Source organism: Callorhinus ursinus, unplaced genomic scaffold, assembly GCF_003265705.2.
Source record: "Callorhinus ursinus isolate GAN/ISIS: 27379988/994484 unplaced genomic scaffold, GSC_fseal_2.0 scaffold1, whole genome shotgun sequence".
NCBI lineage: Eukaryota > Metazoa > Chordata > Mammalia > Carnivora > Otariidae > Callorhinus > Callorhinus ursinus.
Window position 1 is genome coordinate 37,260,798 of NW_027397063.1, and position 16,168 is coordinate 37,276,965.

Sequence of the window (16,168 nt, forward strand, 5' to 3'; positions counted from 1 at the left end):
CAACTTAAAGCAAAAGGAAGGTGAAGGATCTAAAGTTGGAGAATTTAATGCCAGCAAAAGATGGTTTGATAATTTTAGAAAGAGGTTTGGTTTAAAAGATGTCAAGATAACAGGAGAAGCAGCTCTGCCAACTAAAAGGCAGCAGATGAGTTCCCAGATGCCATTTAAAAATCATTGAGGAAAAAAGATATCTGCCTGAACGGGTTTTTAATGCAGATCAAAGTGTCCTATTCCGGAAAGAAAATGACACAAAGGATATCTATCAGTAAGGAAGAGAAGTGAGCACTATGATTTAAGGCAACAAGGGATGGGCCAAATCTACTGTTTTGTGCAAATGCAGTTGGGTTTATGATCAGGATTGCTCTTATCTATAAAGCTGCTAACTCCTGACCCTTGAAGGGAAAAGAGAAACACCAGCTTCCAGTCTTTTGTTTGTATAAGAAAGCCTGGACAAAGGGAAGAATTTTTCTGAATTGGTTCAATCCTTGCTTTGTTCCTGAAGGCAGGAAGTACCTTGCCAGTAAGGGATTGCATTTAAAGTTCTTTTGATATGGACAATGCCCTTAGCCACCTAGAACCCCATGAGTTCAAGACCAAGGGCACTGAAGTGTCTACTTGCCCCCAAACACAATGCTTCTGATTCAGCCTCTAGATCAGGGGTTCATAAAAACCTTTAAGGCTCATTACACACAATAATCTATGGAAAGGATTGTCAACAGTTTGGAAGAGAACCCCTAAAGAGAAAATATCATGAAAGTCTGGAACAATTATATCACGGAAGATGCCACTATTGTGATAGAAAAAGCCATGAAAGCTGTCAAGCCCAAAACAATAAATTTCTGCTGGAGAAAACTGTGTTCAGATGTACACAACAGGATTTATGACAGAGCTAGTCAAGGAAAATCATTAAAGGAATTGTGTATATGGCAACTAAATAAATAAATAAATAAATAAATAAATAAATAAATGGTGGGGGAACGATCTCAAGATACGGATCTTGGAGAAATTCAAGAGCTAACAGACACCACACCAGAGGAATTGATCAAAGACGACTTGATGGACATGAGTGCTTCTGAACCAGCGCCAGATGATGAGGAAGAAGACATAGAAGAAGCAATGCCAGAAAACAAATTGGCACAAGACCCTCTGGCAGAAGAGTTTGGATTATTCAAGACTGCTTTTGACTCTAATGATCTGCACCCTTCCATGATATGGGCACTGAAAATAAAGCAACTGGTGGAAGAAGGATTGATACTGGGTAGAAACATTTTTAAAGGAGTGAAAAAGCAAAAAAGTGAGAAAGACATTACAAGGTTTTGTTGTGAAGTTACACTGAGTGTGCCTGCCTCTCCTGCCAACTCCTCCACTTCCGTCACCTCTTCCACCTCTGGGACCAACCCCCCCTTCCTCCTCCTCCTCAGCCTATGCAACGTGAAGAAAAGGGTGAATACCTGTATGATCTACCTCTCCTTCACAGATACTAAATAATCATCATGCCATACAGTTAAAAACCTGTTTTTATGAGTCTTTGTGTGAAAAGTTTAATAACTGTACAGCAAGAATTGGGAAAACATTTTTCTGTCATCATCATCATCACCTATGTATTCATCCTGTAGAACATCGTGTGCAAGTCCTGTATGAAAGTGGACAGCCTATCCTGACGCAGGCATAAGGTGAGTGATATTTAATATAAAATTAATAATGTGTTAGTTTTTATAACTTCGCTTTCAAAGAATTACATTATCCTATAATATGTCTCTCTTTCATAATTGGAGAAACCTCTTCTCAGCCTATCATCACAGGTAAGTGGTTTTTAAAAAAATGTAACAATGTTTCTAATACCGTATTATGAATATGGCTATAATATGGTATGCCCCATAAAAAAATTAGTAACAATTCATTCATTAATGTATAGGCTAGACCACCATGAGGCAGTCATATTAATTATAGTAGGCTACCATAAAGCAATCATATTGCTATTTCTTTGTATCAGTGTATGAATTGTATTCTTGCAAATGAATATGAATTTCTTTTTCACATCTTTCAATTTTCAGTGTCTAGTGTTAGTCACACATATAACATCTGCAGTGTTTTGTATCATAAGACAATGTTGGTATAGGTACTGACAGATGATTCATTTTTATTTATTTCTTTAAAGATTTTATTTATTTCTTTCAGAGACAGAGAGTGAGGGAGAGAGAGAGATGGGAGAGGAAGCATGAGCATTGTGAGAGGCAGAGGGAGAAGCTGACTCCCTGCTGAACAGGGAGACTGATGCGGGGCTGGGGGGTTCAATCCTGGGACTCTGGGATCATGACCTGAGCTGAAGGCAGACTTTCTTTTTCTTTTACTATGTTAGTCACCATACAGTACCTCGTTAGTTTTTGATGTAGTATTCCATGATTCATTGCTTGCATATAACACCCAGTGCTCCACGCAATACGTGCCCTCCTTACTGACTGAGCCACCCAGGCGCCCCAGAGAATTCATTTTGTAAATACAAAGGTTGTCAACTTACAACATCAATCAATACAGTACAGTACTGTAAGTGTATTGTCTCTTATAATTTTATTAATAATTTCTTCTCTCTAGCTTACTTTATTATAAGAATATAGTATATAATACATGTAATATACAAAATATGCATTAATTAACTGTGTATGTTATTGGTAAGGCTTATAGTCAACAGCAAGCTATTACAGTAGTTACATTTTTAAACATTTTATTTTTTTTAAGATTTTATTTATTTATTCATGAGAGACAGAGAGAGAAAGAGGCAGAGGGAGAAGCAGGCTCCCAAGGAGCAGGGAGCCGGATGCGGTACTCAATCCCAGGACCCTGGGATCATGACCTGAGCCGAAGGCAGATGCTTAACCATCTGAGCCACCCAGGCGCCCTACAGTAGTTACATTTTTGAGGGGTCAAAAGTTTTACACAGATTTTCAACTGCATGGGTGGCCAGTGCCCCTAAACCCTCATGTTGTTCAAGAGTCAACTGTAATGATATAGAAGACTATGAATGTTAAATTATTAAGTTAAAAATAATTTGTGAAAAATTATGTATAGCAGAGCCATTATTTTATTTAAAAATGTTCATATAAAATTACCTATCTATAAATTATGGATATACAAATATACATAAATATTAACTACGTGCATGGGTAAATGATAGGAGAGATATACACCAAAAAGTTAACTGTATTTATCAGTGTTTAGTGAGATTACAACAATTTGGTTTCTTTGTGCTTTACTACATTTTCATTTTTTTCTCCAATTAACCTGCTTTTGTTTGCAGAAGAAACAAGCTATAAAAATAATAGTTAGAAATGAGTATGTTAAAAATGACTTGTAGACTAGTCTACAATGCCCAGTAGCTTGATTTCATTCTATAGGGAAACTTTTGGTGGCATAAGGGAATTTCAATATTCTCTTTGCAAACAGGTTTGAAGATGGGAAGAAATAAATATCTTTGCTTCCAAACTGCATTTTTCAAAGAAAACTAACATGAGACAAGTAGTTGTCTTTGACATCTTTGTTTTTGTATCTTAAGAGTTCTTCATGAAAATTTATATCTTATGACATCTCTGCATCTTCTTATAAGAATTGGGTGAGAACACAGTGCTTTATTTTATTGTCATTATTCTTTCCACCAAAAATTATAGAACATATCATTTAGTACCAAGGGTTTCTCATGAGCTGTCAAAATATCTGAAAAATGTTTGAGATGATTAATCTATCAAATGGAACAGAAAGCAATCTTAACAGCTAAATAAAAACTATGTTTAACTCCTTTAACCCCTTGTGGCTACAGGCTGTATAATTGTAGAATGAGGATTTGAACTACTATACTGTCTGTGTTCTTCACCACCATGATATGCTACCTACTGAAGAGCAAAGACTAGTTGAGTCTCACAGACTGTGGGCAGAAATGCACCTCAGAAACTCCAGTGCTTTACAGAAGAGAACCTTAAAACGAAGGTCATAAAGTGGTTTAGACACATCACTTAGTAATTTAGAGATAGAATTGAGACTCAAGCTTTTGAAATTTTGTTACATTTCTGTTAACAGTTTCTTTGCCAGGACAATGAATTATACAATCAATCTATTTAATAGTTTGTGTCTTTGAAAGTAGAATTAATTCTGGCTTTCACTTTATAATGGAAACCTCATATAAGCAGGAAATTTTCCAATAGTTAAGAACTATGGGACTTTTAAAGAGAGTCTATGCTTTCCCCTTCAATGTGGCTCTTGTTTAGATAGGACTTTTCTGGAAATCTGCAGAAAAGAATTCACCACATCTGCTAAGAGCCACACCTTAATGTTATAATCTCGGAATAGTGTGAAATAAGGATAATCTAGTACTTGCAGTGACTTGACAGCAACGTGCTTACTCGATGATTACTGCCACTATGACCAGCCTCTCTGTTGGCGTTTCTTCATGTCTAAAATCAACCCCAAATTTTCTTTTTTTCCGCTGGAGATAAAGAAGAACTGTGTTCCTCAAAATAGCCTCTCTTTTAAAGGGGAAAAACTCCAGGTGCCTTTTTATAGAAAATATCCCAATTCTTCTATATATTTTTACTGTTCAAAGATTATTTTCATCAGAACTGAAATTTTCACAAATACTGTTATTCTTCCTTTTGAATTACCAAGTGGGAGCTTTGAGATATTTCAGGCTAGCACCGACTTAGGGAGGGAATCTTCAGCTACGTCTATGTGGAATTGGTGTAGAAGTAAACACAGGCGTTGGAGTGACACCCACTTGGATGGTCTTGTCATAAAACCCTGGGAACTGTGAATCCAGACTGGTAAATATTCCCTTGAATGGTTATATATTTAGATCAGCTGTTTATAAATGGGTAAAACCTGCTTTAGATACTAAGAGAGGGCATAAAACATATTTTATGTTCAGACTTGTGCATAATTTGTCATTGATGAAATGCATTGTGCTGATGAGGACTGAGGTTTTTTTCTCTTGGGTCTCCACACGACCCAGGCTTCTCACTTGCTTCCCAGGCTTGTAAAACTCATGGATCCATTTGTTGTTTGGGGCTCTTATCTGTCTTGACTATCTTTATGTTAGTCATTGCCTATTACAGTGGTTCATCTTTTTTCCTCATTTGATTTACCTTTTAAACAGAATTTATAGTTTTTTTTTTTACTATTTAAACTGAATCCACATTTTCAAAACACTGGTTATTTTTTCAACTGTGGTGCCATTTGTAATGTTTCATTCACCCTGGCTTTGATAGTCCCACTTGCAATCTCAAAAAGAGCAGGAAAAGAAAAATCCTTTCAATCATTTTAGAATTATGATCCTCTAAGAAAAGAATTATGAGCCTCTAAAATGTTAAAAACATTCTTGGTTAACCGCATGAAAATTGCATATATGGGCATGTTTAATGGGAGCTTTCGGATCTATTCCAAATGTGCAAATAAGCTGGCTAGTATTTTTATTTCTTCTCTAGTCTTGAAAGATGGTTATTTTAGCATCTCAAGCATAACACCAGAATCAGAAGTCTTTTTAACCAAGTTTTACTTCTTGAAATTACCTATAATATATTTAACATTGTTAGTGTGTTTTAAAAAAGAGAAACTCTAAACTCTAAACTGCAGTATTTGTTGAGTAAGGGCCATCAGAAATAGAGGAATACGATGTTGCCATATAATACGTGTTTTCCTGATTATTGATTAATTTTTTCCTTTACCTATTCTCTCATGGCAGTGATCAGCCCAAATGCATATGATGGAGGCAAACAAGATGCAGGTGACTGAGTTTGTTCTCACAGGACTTACAGATTGTCCAGGGCTGCAGGTCCCCCTGTTCCTGGTGTTCTTGGTCAGCTACCTCACCACCCTGGTGGGCAACCTCGGACTGATTTTTCTCATCTGGAAGGACCCTCATCTTCACACCCCCATGTACTTATTCCTTGGCAGTTTGGCCTTTGCAGATGCTTGTTCCTCATCCTCTGTGACTCCCAGGATGCTTGTCAACATCTTAGATAAAAGTCAAATGATATCCCTCTTTGAATGCATGGACCAATATTATTTTTTTGCTTCCAGTGCCACCTCAGAGTGTTTCCTCCTGGTAGTGATGGCCTATGACCACTATGTAGCCATATGCAACCCCTTGCTTTATCCAGTGGTGATGTCCAACAGGCTCTGTACTTGGTTGATAAGTTTGTCTTATGTAATTGGTTTTCTGCATCCCACAATTCATGTATGATTATTATTTAGATTAACCTTCTGCAGGTCCAATATAATGAAACAGAAATCTCCAAATTAGTATATCTTTGTAACTTGAATGAGGTTTTGTATTTCCAGATACACACATTTTAAAACTTTTTGAATTTATATTCTTTTTTTTTTTATTTGAGAGAGAGAGAACATGAGTGGGGGGACAGAGGGAGAGAAAGACTCTCAAGCTAACTCCTCGCTGAGCATGGAGCCCAATGCAGGGCTCGATCTCATGACCCTGAGATCATGACCTGAGCCAAGATCAAGAGTCAAACACTCAACCGACTGAGCCACCCAGGTGCCCCTGAACTTATATTCTTTTATAGGAAGAATTAGCCTGTGTAAATCCTCTGTTTAAAAATTACTCATGCCCTCCTAGATAATTCTGAGCAAGTAATTTTCAAGATTTTGTAGATATAAATATCTTTATAGATATTTATAATGATGCAAACACTATATATGCCAAAGTAACACTGTTAGACTAAATGTGACAACATATATTCCTCGTGAGGCATTTAACATGAATACATCTAGGAGGTTTACAAGTAATTTTGGAAAATTAACTTATATTTGCATTGTATTCATTCAAAAGATACAATACTTTAGCAATTAAATACTTAAAATAATTACTTTCCTGCAATATAAGGAATAGTTCTGAGCTCTTTAAAAATTTCTACTTTTTAATTTATTTTATGATCTCACTGAGCACCTTGTTTCCAGCACAAATATACCATTGAATACATTCTCCCCCGCTCCACCCAGAATTGACAGCTACCGGAAATAGCAGGTGTGCTTGATCATCTCATAATTATGTAACTTAAATCAATTTTCTTTCCCTTACAAAAGTTATCTATGTTTTCTCTCTGGTTTCCTGACTTTATTACATATGGACTTGTGAATATTGTAGTGAAAAATAAGAAAAGATATCCCCATATACATGACACATCCCTCTAACCCCAAGCCTATTATTTTGATTTTAGGATAGAAACAGTTGGTTGAGTCATTGAACAATAAAGCCCGCGGTGGAGTTGACTGGCTTCAGCACTGTGTGTTTGTGGCTCAGTTTCCTCGGACCCTGTTCCTCTCACTGCGTCTGAGCCCTGCTTCTGCTGTGTGGGCTCATTCGAACCAACATGTATGCCAAGTCTCTGTTAACTTTCTGTCACTACCTCTCTACATTCTAGGGCAGTGACAAAACTTTCTCTTTTTTTTTCCCCTTTATGTGCCATGCAGACTGTTTTAGGTATTGGCTATGTATAATTGCTATCTGTCAATATATAGATGGTCTTTGTCTTCTTTATTTTTTCTAACAGCACTGTTACTAAGGTGGGATGTGATCCAGTAGCAGATTGTTACATTCTCTATGTTTTTGTCATCACAGGTTGATATATAGCAGGACTGCCATCTTCACAGTTGCCCTGGAGAAACAGCCACAGAAGTTCTGTGCTCCGTGGGGATAAATGTTTTGCAAATATTAAACCATGCAATTTAAATATCCCATTTTAAGGACACCTGGGTGGCTCAGTCGGTTAAGCATCTGCCTTCGGCTCAGGTCATGATCACAGGGTCCTGGGATTGAGGCTCACATCTGGTTCCTTGCTCAATGGGGAGTCTTCTTCTCTCTCTCCCTTGCCTGCTGTTCCCTCTGCCTGCCCCTCCCCCTGCTCGTGATCTCTCTGGCGCTCTCTCTGTCTCTGTGACAAATAGAGAAATAAAATCTTTAAAATAAATAAATATCCCATTTTATGTTTGTTTTCATGATATTTAAAGTTGGAAAAAGCTAGTAGAGAGCTGGCTTTTTAGAGAGCTGGGAGAGGCAGAAAGCCTTTCAGGACAGGCAAGCCCTGTTCCATTTAAGAGACCAGATCACAAGTTCCAACAGGCCTCGGCTTTTGGTGCAAAACCTGAAAAAATGAAGAGTCCATAAGAGTGTGAGGATATTAGTAGGATAGAAGGTCTTAGGGACCTTCTTTCCACTTCCAACATCTCACATGCTACCTCGCCACCCCCATATTTTCATATACCATCTCAGAGACAAAGACGAAAAAGATTTAATTTCTTTTCTGCCATGTAGGAGGTAGTGGATATTGCTATACCTATTCCATGGATTGCTCAACAATTCATTGACTAGAATTGTAGACCTAGGTCATCTCTAGGCTGAGGACATGACCTCATGACAGAAAGAATGGGAGGTAGCAAGACAAGGGACAAGCAATTAAATCCCCTTCTTGGACTCTGAATTTTTGAGACTCACTTTTTCATGAGAACAGCCCAATTCCAACAGTGATAACTCAGTTCAGAGAGGTAGCTTGGGACATGCTTGTGAAGACCAGATGTGGGAGGACATGACCAGAGTCTCTAGTCCAGTCTGAAAGAGAACCTAAAGCTTGTCAGGCAGAAAGCAAAGTCAGTGTAGGAAATCCTGTGAAATTAGCAAGTGAATTTATACTAACCTTCCAACAATCAGCTCATTAGGTACCTGTTTTCACTCAAGCCAGACAGATAAGGTAGAGATGGGGCTACAACTTGGGGGTAGGAATGAGCATGTGGGAGAGGAGAACTCACAGAGAAATTGAGGTTGGGTGACATTCTACACTTTCTGACACCTTATCAGACAACTGCCAAATCTCCAGATATTTCAGACCCACCCTATATTTATGCCTACACAATGGTAGCCTTGCTGGTCATGTAGTGAGATCCCTGGAATAGAGACAGGCTAAATACTGGGGGTGGGGGCAGCTTCTGAACATCCAATATCCAGTTTTACTTAGCCAAACATTGATAGTCTGTAACACAGTCAGAAAATCACATTAAGGACAGATGTCTTTTTGCAATGGGTAGATCCCTCAAAAAGAGTAAGTCTTTTGAGTGGACTAAAGTTTATTAAGAAGATAATGTAATGGGTTAAGAGAACAGAAGGAATATTTATTTTCAGGATGTTTTGTAGAACACAGGCTGGTTCATTTATATTGACAATATTATGTTGATAAAGACTGGGTAACTTTGTAAAGTTCGTGTTTTCCACAAGATGACAGACAATTCTTACAAAAACTGCATATTGTTGTGTGTAATTATAACATGTGGCAAAATACTAAAAAAAATCTTGGTTCCCAAAGAACAGCAACAGCTGGATTTGATGGAGAGACCAGAGTATCAACTGGAGATCCTAGCTTTTTCTTGGAATACAGGCTAAATGGAAATTGGGTTTGACTCCCTTGGGAAGATGCTGAAAGTACTGTCCACATGGGAAGGAAGGTAAAACGGGTAAATGAGAATCAGAAACTGTAGTAGAATAAGGAGAAGAAACTGTTAGGTGACCACCAAATCTATTTTCTTTTCATCCTAAACACACAGCCTCCCTTTTCCGTTGACTATAGTGATATGATTGAGTTTAGGCTTGAAAGTGATGTATATCACTTACATTTCTGGCTCATAAGCACCTCACATATGGAATCCCCTATTAACTTTACCCTTCTAGCTTGATCCAAATGAAAACACAAACCCTGAAGGAAATCATGTGTGGAAAATGCTTGAGTGACAAGTTGGAAAGAATTTGGGTCTCTGACTCATCAAAAGGAATGAACAGTTGTTCAATTCAGAACATGTGCTTCATACTTATCATACAGAAGAACTAACCTATTCTGTTGATCTACTAAAATATTGGTTATTATTTGTAAATTTAATTAGGGTTACTGTAAATAATATATACATGTAATGCAAAAAAAAAAACCTCTTCAACTCTATACAGTTAATTATTGGGTCTATTTCTCAGTGTAGGGAAATGGATATTTAAGCTTACCAATTTTAGTTGTTACTCTATGTGGAGTTGTTTATACATGTCAAGTGGGGAGAATGTGTATGGGATGATGGTGAAATGGTATACGTTTTATAAAAATCAGTCTGGCATCAGTGTAGAAAAGAGTGGATGACTGTGTGTTAACAGATGCAGATAGTGTCATTAGGAAGTTATTTAATAAGCCCAAGCAAGAGATGACTGTATTATGGATTTTAAGATTAACTGTACAAATAGAAATAGTTGGATTTAAGACATTTTTAGTACATAAAATCTAGAGGCAATAGTCAAAAAAATGGAGTTGAGGGAGAAATTAGTTTCATGAATATGTTCCTGATTTATGTTGTGCACAAATACTTGTTTGCAGACCCTATTCCCTGAGACAGGGAACATTGGATGAATACCAGGTTTGGGGGTGGAATAGAGGAAGATCTTAATTTCAGATTTGGACATGTTAAGTCTAATGTACCTTTGGGATTTCCAAGTGGGCAAGTAGGTATTTGGGTAGTGGGACCATTAAAAGAGACAAGAGGAAGGAAAACAAGCTTATTCTAAACTCCATTCAGTGACATTTTATAAACATGCCCCTCTGGTGAACCCTGAGGACACAATGTACAGTTTTAATTGTTATAACTAGCTGTGTGTAGATGATTTGATGATTAGCTCACAAGGCCCAGTAGAACAACTTTGACTTCATCCTACTGGGAATCCTTCTGAAGCATTAAGGGAATTTCAGAATTTTTTAAAGAATAGATTTGCAGATAGAAGGAAGAAATGTTATCTCCCACCAGTTTGGAGCTTCCAAGGAAAATCAACATACAAATAATATTGCTTCATTTCTGTACCTTTTATGTTACTTCAAGAAAACATTTCCAATTTCCCATGATTTACAGGAAGTAGGTGAGAGTGCAGAGATTTTCATAATTTTCATAAATTTCATTAATATAGTGTTGTAATTTGTCTGTATGATAAACATCTGAGTAAGAAATTAACATCCTGGATAGATGTTTTTTCTACTTAAATCAGCAACCAAAATCTAGACAGACAGAAGTAAATGTCTGTCTGATCGTGTACATTTCAGTTAGAATTTTTACACGTTTTGGGGGGAGTTCTTAAATAATAAACTTTGGTTAACAGAAGAATGAAAATTAGAAAAATTCAATAATGGTGGTAAGAAAAATTCAGAGTTAATTTCATAATGTGAAGTTTGCTTAATTGAGACATAAGCTATGCAGCTCAAATATAACTTATTTGTAATTTTTTTCAGACTGGGAAATTCTGGCTTACAGTTTGTGGCTGAGTACAATACAAATTCTTTAATTTCATGAAATCACGAGAATATGGGCTAAAGTCACTAGTGGTAACTGCAAAATGCTCCTTGTCTCATTTATCACATAACTCTAGAGACAAAATTCACAGAGATTACTAATTCTTGGCCAAGTTACACACTGTGGGAGCTAAAACTAGGAAAAACAAACATTTGGTTATTCGAGATTATAAAGAAAGTTGGGCCAGTTTATGCCAGGCAAAAATCTCTTAAGTTCTTAATTTTCAATTAATATTTTGCCTCTGTTGTATATATTGGGGTTCTGGGTGGGTATTATTCAAAAGTAAAAATTCCAAAGCTCATGAATTCTTCCTTTATTTTTAGTGGAGATAGAATACTATCTCACAATCTTCTCTTATGCTGATCACTGATTCATTGAAAAAGAGCTTTTGTTCCTATTTCTACATTAGACAAACTCAGTTTTTCTAATATATTCTCATGGTAAAAAAATTTTTATGTTCCATCAGTATTGAAAGATATGACTATAAAATTATGAAAATGTTTTTTCATCCCAGGAAATACCATAACAATCTGTATACCTGGAATGTTTTTATTTTTCTTTTTATGGTAATGTAAAAGAAACTATATTCAATGGAAAACTCCTTTTTCAACTTCTTTCAGAGACTATCTATAAATCATGAAAAAAAATCAATGTCATTATTTCATGCAAACATCACATGTTATTTTTTTTTATTCATCACATGTTAAATTTACAACAGAGACTAAAGAATAAGTATGGAGAAATAAGATTAATAAAAAAATTACTAAAATTGCAAAAAAACCTTCTAAAAAACTCTTGTTCTATTTGAATCCCTATCTTACACAATTACAGATAACTTTGGGGTATTAAAACAAATTGTATCTACTTTCTTTTCTTTTTTTTAAGATTTTATTTATTTATTTGACAGAGAGAGAGAGACACAGTGATAGAGGGAACACAAGCAGGGGGAGTGGGAGAGGGAGAAGCAGGCTTCCCACTGAGCAGGGAGCCCGATGTGGGGCTGGATCCCAGGACCCTGGGATCATGACCTGAGCCGAAGGCAGATACTTAAAGACTGAGCCACCCAGGCGCCCCTGTATCCAGTTTCAATGGTTAAAAGTTGGCTTCCATTGACAATTTCCAAAAGAAAATGTTAATTTCCCTGGAGGCTATTTCTGTCTTTAACTGATATATACATGCAAAAAATAACAGATGATTGCATCCTAATTTTACAATGGACTTTTCAGTGACAAAACATCTCCTTGAAAAAGCAAACAATAGGATTTCATCATTCTTGTTTCTTTTCTCCATTACTAACATGTTGGAGACTATTCTTTTGCACATCTCTTTATGTACGTATAAAGGCCTACATAGATATACACACAAATAAATCAATCACATAATTTTATGTGAAAGAGATCCTAATATATATGCTGCTGTTCTCATAGAACTTTTATTTTGACTTCTCTCTTTTCCTCTTCTCCATTTCCCTCATTTCTACCTCTACTTCTATTCTAGAAAAACCAGTGCTATAAACTTAATTTCTATTATGCACATTTTTCTCCGGGTAAAAGATTTAAAAATGCATTGTTTATTTTTCAATAATGAAGTCTTATTTACACTTCTCTGTATCATATTCTTCTCAGGTAACAAAACATTGTGAAAATTGCCAATTCAAGTGAAATAAGACTTTGTTTTCATGGCTGAATTATATTACAAAATATGAATGTACATAACCATGATCTATTTAACCATCTCACTGTAGATGTGTCTGGTCTTTGCCACCTTGAAAAATAATGCACTAGATATCCTTTGTATATTTATCTTTGTATAGTTGTGCTTCTATTTCTAGGGTATATATAAGGCAAAAAGATAAATCAAAGAGTATATGTATTTATTAAAAATTTCAATGGTATCATATAAAATTGCTTTTTCAAAAAGGCTGTTGCAATTCGTATATCCACAAGTAACACGAAAGGAGCACTTCTCTCACCTCAGTCAGCAGTATCTGTTCATTTTAATTTCTGCTAATCTAATATGTGAGAAAGGAAGTATCTGTGTGTGTGTGTGCGCACATCTGCACTTGCACACGTGTGTATATTTACTACATACAGAAAACTAGGCATCTTTTCATTTTATTTATTGGTCATTTTGATTCATTCATCTGTAAACTTGCTTGTTCGTATCCTTTATTCATTCTTCTTTTAGATCGTTTGCCTTTTTCTTATCTATTTTTAAGTTATTCTTATATTACATACTATATTGTGCATAAATCTGTAACTTTCATATACATAGTAAAATGTATTTCCCAACCTATTATATGCCCTCTGACTCTGTTCAATACTCTTTTGCTAATCATTAAAATTATATAGTAGCTATGGTTAGTATTGGCTTTCTTCTCTTGGATAAGAATTTCTCTAATCACTATGTTATATTGTTGTCTCCAAAATTTCTTACAAAATATCTATGCTGTTAGGTAGGAGCCTAACCTTATTTATATCCAGACAGCCAACAGTGGCAGCACAATCCATTAAACCCATCATCTTTTTCCTACCGAATTGAAACATCATATTTGTCTTTTGCCACACTTCTATATATAATGGAACCTATTTCTGAGAATGCTGCCTATTATTGCATTGACCCCCCTTGTCTATTCTTATTCCACTATCTTAATGTTTTGATTATTATATCTTTATGTTATAGTTCAATAGAAATTAACGTACTCTTGACTGTTCTTACTATACATTTTTCTTAGGTAAAATTGGAAATGTTTTTCTTTCATATAAATTTTAAGATAAGAATATATAGTTCTTAAAACCTCTGTTGGATTGAGAAGGATTTGTACTAAATTTACTTGTTACTTTAGGTGAATTATCATTTTAAAACATTTTATTGTGGAAAACTTTGAATGTATATTAAAGTACACATATAAAGGTAAAAATGAAGAAATTGCTAATTACATGAAAAGCACCTTTTAGAAATACATGTTACACAAAAAATACACTGTTTTTATGATTCTTTTGTAACTGTTTCAACACTTTTTTCTTTTATTTTACTGTCTGGCCAGGTCAGATATGGCAGAAGAAAATAAGACACTCATGGCTGAGTTTGTTCTCACAGGACTTACAGATCGTCCAGGGCTGCAGGTCCCCCCTGTTCCTGGTGTTCTTGGTCATCTACCTCACCACCATGGTGGGCAACCTTGGTCTGGTTGCTCTCATCTGGAAGGACCCCCACCTTCACACCCCCATGTACTTATTTTTCGGCAGTTTGGCCTTTGCAGATGCTTGTACTTCATCCTCTGTAACTCCCAGGGTGCTTACACATTTTTTATGCAAGAATCATGTGATATCACTTTTTGACTGTATGGCTCAATTTTACATTTTTGGTTCCAGTGCCACCACAGAGTGTTTCCTTCTTGTAGTGATGGCCTATGACCGCTACATAGCCATATGCAACTCCTTGCTTTATCCAGCAGTGATGTCCAATAACCTCTGTACTCAGTTCATTGGTGTTTCATATTTCATTGGCTTTCTACATTCAGCAATTCATGTGGGTTTGTTATTTAGATTAACTTTCTGCAGGTCCGGTGAAATACATTATTTCTCTGCGAAATTTTACAACTTTTCAAAATTTCTTGCAATGATCCTACAGTTAATACACTTCTGGTTTTAATCTTTTTGGCCTTTATACAAGTCTTTACTTTTATGACCATCATGGTTTCTTATATCTGTATCCTCTTTGCCATCCCGATGAAGAAATCTGAAAAGGGCAGGAGCAAAGCCTTCACATGCAGCGCCCACCTGCTCTCTGTTTCCTTGTTCTATGGCACTCTCTTCTTCATGTATGTGCATCCTGAGTCTGGCCACACTGAAGATCATGACAAAATGTATTCTTTATTTTACACGATAATAATTCCTCTGCTAAATCCTTTTATTTACAGCCTGAGGAACAAAGAAGTTATAGGTACCTTGAGAAGAATAATGAAGAAATAAATAGTTGCCAGACAATATTCAAAATGTTTCTTTTTTATCATCTGCTGAAAAAAGCCCCAAGTCCTATAGATAAGCCATGACTGCTATTCCACCAGAAGACTAATGGTCAGAGGAGTTCATAAGCTCTATGGAAGCATCCTAACTTCCCATTATGGTTTCTTGGATATGGGTCCAGTGAAATTTGGGAACATTATCTATGGTACTAGCTTATTTAGCAACATTGTGCTTTATTTTTATCTGAGGATTTGGCTTTTGCAAATTAGTTATTTTCTAGGGCTTTCCAAAATTCCAGATAGAAACAGATAATTATGGTGAGAAATAGCTGTAATAGAGGCTGGCATATAGGGTTAGTCATTTAGTTCATGAATGAGCCCAGCCCATTGCTCTGGACCTGCAAGTTAATACGGCTTTGTTGTTTTTTGCCACACATAGTAATTCCAGTTGACTAATAAAATAAAATTCTGCTTCTTGGAAGAATATTTCCTGAGAAGAAATGTACTGTTTGGTGATAAAGTTAGGAAAAAAATGAAAATTTCTAAAGAAATTTGTGGATGCTAGGAAGAAAATGAAAGTTGGCATGAATTAAAGAATGAAACATCAAAATTAACCACAGCTCAGAGTTGTAATTCCATGCACTGTTTGTTGTTTTTTTTTTTTTTAAATCAGGGATACTGCATGCACCATGATATGCAATAATTTATAAATTTAGGAATATTTGAGTGCAATATAAACAATTTCGATCAACCTTGTGGTTGCATTACTATTCCTATCAGTTTTAGGTGGAGCTGACTAGGGAAAAGGCAAGGAGGCTGGATCAGAGATAAGAACCTGACTTT

The 16,168-nt window shown here is 36.0% G+C and overlaps 1 protein-coding gene across 1 annotated transcript; it reads left to right on the top strand.

Moving 5' to 3' along the window:
* Positions 1 to 13,727: 13,727 nt before the first annotated feature.
* LOC112821179 (olfactory receptor 5AC1-like) lies at positions 13,728 to 15,332 on the top strand. Its single transcript, XM_025868499.2, is given in 4 exon segments — positions 13,728 to 13,765; positions 14,405 to 14,486; positions 14,488 to 14,941; positions 14,944 to 15,332. Coding segments are annotated over 4 exon segments (927 nt in total). The 5' UTR covers positions 13,728 to 13,763.
* The last annotated feature ends 836 nt before the right edge of the window (positions 15,333 to 16,168 follow it).